The sequence below is a fragment of the Adiantum capillus-veneris genome, chromosome 16, assembly GCF_014529385.1.
Source record: "Adiantum capillus-veneris isolate H3 chromosome 16, ASM1452938v2, whole genome shotgun sequence".
NCBI lineage: Eukaryota > Viridiplantae > Streptophyta > Polypodiopsida > Polypodiales > Pteridaceae > Adiantum > Adiantum capillus-veneris.
Window position 1 is genome coordinate 98,716,745 of NC_140946.1, and position 4,789 is coordinate 98,721,533.

The 4,789-nt window shown below is 43.2% G+C and overlaps 1 protein-coding gene across 6 annotated transcripts; it reads left to right on the forward strand.

Annotated features, from left to right (window-relative positions):
* Nucleotides 1-422: 422 nt before the first annotated feature.
* Nucleotides 423-4,073, forward strand: LOC147439529 (uncharacterized). Of its 6 annotated transcripts, none has more exons than XM_086485346.1 (4): nucleotides 423-594; nucleotides 807-878; nucleotides 1,041-1,179; nucleotides 1,245-2,150. In XM_086485346.1, exons 2-4 carry the CDS (start codon nucleotides 875-877, stop codon nucleotides 1,927-1,929), a joined length of 828 nt encoding a protein of 275 aa, XP_086341472.1. In that variant the 5' UTR covers nucleotides 423-594; nucleotides 807-874; the 3' UTR covers nucleotides 1,930-2,150. The 6 variants fall into 6 exon arrangements, 2 of the variants coding, with proteins under 2 accessions (XP_086341472.1, XP_086341471.1); XR_015184608.1 differs by adding exons at nucleotides 3,371-3,437; nucleotides 3,544-4,073 and having other exon boundaries at nucleotides 426-594; nucleotides 807-1,931; XR_015184605.1 differs by adding exons at nucleotides 3,371-3,437; nucleotides 3,646-4,073 and having other exon boundaries at nucleotides 426-594; nucleotides 807-1,931.
* Nucleotides 4,074-4,789: the final 716 nt, after the last annotated feature.

Here is a 4,789-nt window from a genome sequence, read left to right on the forward strand (position 1 = left end):
CCCATCCATGGGATCGAGGACAGAGGATTGAGGGCAAGCATCTCGAGGAGATCGAACGTCGACAAATTTTTTGGCGGCGAGTGCCTGGACCCAGACTCGATCTCAAGTGGGTGCTGTGGAAGCCCCGTGCTCTAACCAAGCGTGTATATGCAGTTTAGTGAAATGGAGGCGTGTCCACATATACTTATGTTTGTCCGTGTTTACTCTGTAGATGTTCGAGTTTATTTTTTAGAAATCCAACGGCGTCGTGCGCCTCTGCTTTTGTGCGTTCACTTCTCCTCCGTGGATCCCATGACGAGGTCTTCATTCAAGGCCCGTGCTCTTTAGTCTTGAGGCGAGGCTACCCTCTGGGCGGGTTATACAGTGAATGTTGTAGAGTGAATGTTGGGGTATTGTGAAGAGTTTCATTGGCATTTACCCGTCCACGTACAAATGGAGGTTTGTGCCGGCCGGTAGGTTGGACGGAGCCTCCAGCTGTGTGAGACTGTTGGATTAAAGTGCGACACCCCATCAACAACAGACCTACGCGCACATGTTACAACAGGAAATGGCAACCCTGCTTCGAAGCTGGCGATGGATCCTTACCCCTTAAAGGTACTAAATATTCCGCATACACGTCTCTGCTTACCACGATCATGCCCCATTGCCCCAGTTTTTTTTTTTGAGCGCGTCTTTCATTGGATCTAGGGTTAACTTCTGCACAGAGATTTTTTGTCTTTCTTGTCCCACCGAAAATTCGTGTTGGGTCCTCCTCTCCCAGCAACCCTGTCCTCTCATTGGATAGTCTTTTCATTTCTTTGCTGCAGATGATGGAAGCTGGAAGGCCCATCTAAGCTGAAATCGGCGCAGAAAGATCACGCCTTGTCACCCTCGAATGGGTAACCCAAGATCACTGAGGAAAACTGGCATAATGTATTATTAGGAGAGAGAGAGAGAGAGAGAGAGAGAGAGAGAGAGAGAGAGAGAGAGAGAGAGAGAGAGAGAGAGATCATGGATCCAATCAAAGAAGCCGCACCTCTTCAATTGCTCCCTACGTGCAGTGACGAGGATGTCAAAAAAGCTCCCAAGAGCACTGTCTCATCTGAGTGGCCACACAAGGCCGTTGCGGTCTTGCTGGACATCTATGTACAAAAATTCTTTGCTGGACGGGGCTGCCTACGAAGCAAGGACTGGGAAGAAGTAATGAACAAGGTTAACACTGAATGTGAAGGGCTTAAAACCCTTAGAAATGCTAAGCAATGTAGGGACAAGGTGGATAGTCTGAAACGAAGATACAAGGCGGAGAAGCGCAAAGCTGTCAATGGGGAGGAGGTTACATGGCCATTTTTTGACAAGTTAGATGACATGATGGGTTCCGCATTAAGGCAGACTAGAGGGTTCAAGCCAATTGATAGATTGCAGAGAGCTTCACTGTATGCTGGCCTTGAGATCAAAGATTATGGTGATGATGAGCATGAAAACAAGCAAGGATATTCTGGTTCTCCAGAGGGGTGTGAACCACGGCGAAATCACTTGCCATTTTATATGGGTTTTCCAGAGAATGGCAAAGGGAAAGCAGAGGACAGGTATGCTTCTTCTGAAGAGGGCTCGGATATTGATCCTTATCAACGACCCTCGAAATTTAATAGACCCACAGGAGCACACCAATCACCTGATATTTCTTCTGGACAGGGTAGGCGACCTCCACCTCCCTGGCCCGGGGCTTCAAGCAAGAGTCGTGCTAGAACTCGTGAAACAGAATCTGATAGCTCTGTACAAGCTTTAGCAGATGCAATCACAGGGTTTTCTGAAGTCTATGCCAGGGTTGAGTTGGCCAAGCTTGAAATTATGACTACAATGAAGTTGGAGTTTGCCAAGTTAGCTCGGAAGAGGCGCAGAAGGCATCGCCGAGGGTCTTCTTCAAGGTCAAGCTCCACTAATCACACATGAAGGTAGTGTCGATATGAATTATATTTGTTTTGGCTTTTTGCAAGAGCTTTGAAACCCTCCTCCTTCTAACTTTAGATTCCAGAGATCTGGCTTGTAAGATTTACCCTTATCTTTTAAATGTGTACGTAAGTCATTGGGAAGTACGTCCATTACGTTGACGCTGCATTCGGTCGCGTATTTTTTAAAACAGATTTGAGAATGTTAATGTTTCGTTTGTAGTAGTCAGCATGGATGTCCCCATACATCAATTTCTTTGTTATTACTTGAGTGGGAGCCTATTTTCTGAGCAAGGAGTTTGTGCAGAGGCGGGCGTTATTTTGTAGAGGCCCCTGAGCCTTTAAGAGAGTCCTTGTACACTTTTTATCTCTCTTTATTTCGTAACTCTCACTCAGCCTCCAATGTGCAATTTTTGATGTTTGTGTCCATCTATGCAACAACCCTGTTGGAGCTTATTTAAATAGCGAACTTTTGCATAATTTATGATGGTTACAAACATGCATGGAACCTTTTTTGAAGTTTTCATTCGGGTTTTGATGAGTCGATAATTGTGAGCTCTTTCTATCTAGTGATGTGTATGCCCTATCCACTTATTGCTAGGTCTCTTTAGGGCTGAGTCTGCCCTGTATTTTACCGCCAGGACAAAAACTTAGTACGCAGACCTCTGTAGGAATATATGCTTGGGTTTGTGTGTCAAAGGGTTGGGTATTGGGAATGTTGGAGCATCTAGTCAATATTATACATGTTGGAGGGAATTGTTATAGTCTTGTATTATTCCATACGTTGCACTTTTCCTCTAGGCAAATTTGGGTATTTTCCAAAATTGCTTTAGGTTCCAAAATTGCTTTAGGTATTTCTTTGTTTGTTGGACATCTATGACGAGCCTTTATCTAACCCGTTCCCTTATAGGCGAGTTTGGGCTTTTTCTGGATTCATGGAGGTAGCCTTTATCTAACCCGTTCCCTTATAGACGAGTTTGGGTTTTTCCTCAATTCATGGAGGTAGCATGGAAGCCTACTACATCATGTAGCTGTGATGTTTATTCCGCTGCTCACAGATAAACGTTACAATAAATTTGACGACTGCAATTGTTTCCGTGCTATTCGCTTTTGGAGGCCTGTATACACTGGTTCTATGAAAGATGTTACGACTCTTAATCAGCTTGTAATCAAGTGACTTGAGTGATCTTGGAGCTTTGAACAAAACTTGGCACCAGGTTTATGTAATGTTTCTAGATTAGAAAGTCAGTTTTCTTTCTTGGGGATTGTCAAAGAGGCATCTCTGGTGTGTGGTTGGGGCTTGCTATGCAAATGTGGGCACCTCCTCTTCTTTTGTTTTGTGTGTGTGTGTGTGTGTGTGTGTGTGACAGAGAGAGGGAGGGGGGTTGACTTCACAACTCTCTCATAGGTGCCCTTATTTTTTTCATGGAAATATTTGTGGGTAGTCCAAATAGGTGCCACAACATGCTTTCAGAACTTTTAGCTGAGCAGCAGACCCAACGCGACTAACGGGTAATTCTTCCCACTGCATGTTACTCTATTGTTGTTAGTACCTTTTTTTTGTTCCGCTTCCATTTGTAGTATTGGCTTGAATGCATGCTTGTACCTCACGAAGCAGGCATATTGGAGGACAAAGCTGGTTTCAGCTGATTTGTGTCAGCCATCTGCACAAGGAGACTCGTGCTGCTTTGAGACCTCAGAAAACTTACTTTTGTTTCAGCTGGAACGAGGGGAGCATTGCTTGCTGTGGGTCCATCGTTGCGATTGCCCAGCTTGAAAAATGTGAAGGGGAAGAAAGAAGAAGATTGTAGAGCAGGATGCTCTTACATATTGGCGACCATGGATTGCCATTGTTAGTCTTCCCTGTGGAAGTTTGAAGTGTGACTTTGGATGTTCCTCCAAGACAAAATGCAAAGTCCTTACCTTGCACTTTCCTTTGAAGGTGAATCTGGGCTTACACACACATGTACAAAACCTTTGACTTCAATGCTTTTCCAAATAGTCAGAAAACTTAAGAGTGAAAGGTTAAAATTATTCTATTTGTGATGGAGAATTGCCTCTTCTAATTGAGTCATGGAGAAGAGCTGTTTGGCACAAATGTTGGAACTCATGGTTTTCTTTAGCAACCTAACGAGGCTTTTGACCTTATTAGTAGCCTTAAGCTTGGATGAATTTTAATCTTCAATTTCAGTGGGAATGTGATCATATGCAAATTAGTAATTGTCAAGTTTGTGAATATTTCTATCATTTTGTTTTGTAACCAAACTTTTGTTGATGCAACATTGTCATTAAATTGTGATAAGAGTGTATGTATGTGCATGCATGTGAGTGCTCACTGTCAAGAAGTGCACAATACGACCAAGAAGGCACTACGCCTTTGACTATGAGAGTTTGAGACTCCAATAACAACACACTCCAATTTATTAAAGAGAGATACAATGAAGAAAACCTTAAGGTCAACCATGAAAGCTCCACTCACACATGCTTGCAAAATCAGCACAAAAGAAGTGATCCACTATTCCTTGTAAGCTTGCCTCCGAGTGCATAGCTACAACACTATGTAGCCTGGCTGAAAACTTGAACTCAGTTCTTCATATACAAACACATTCTTTAGCACTTCCATAGACAGCCCACACTTATTTGAGGAGATAAAACCCTATTTTGACACGGGTCATTTTCAATATGAAATGGCAATAAATGTTGGCCATTCTAGAATCTCTTACAAATGAAATTTCTTCAGCCATATAGACTTTGATAACTACGAATGATATGTGGTTCAATCTCGTTGGAATGTTTGATCGGGATTCTACGATGCGAGTAGTCACCCTTATTGGACAGTTATTTGCCATCAAGTTTTCAATTGC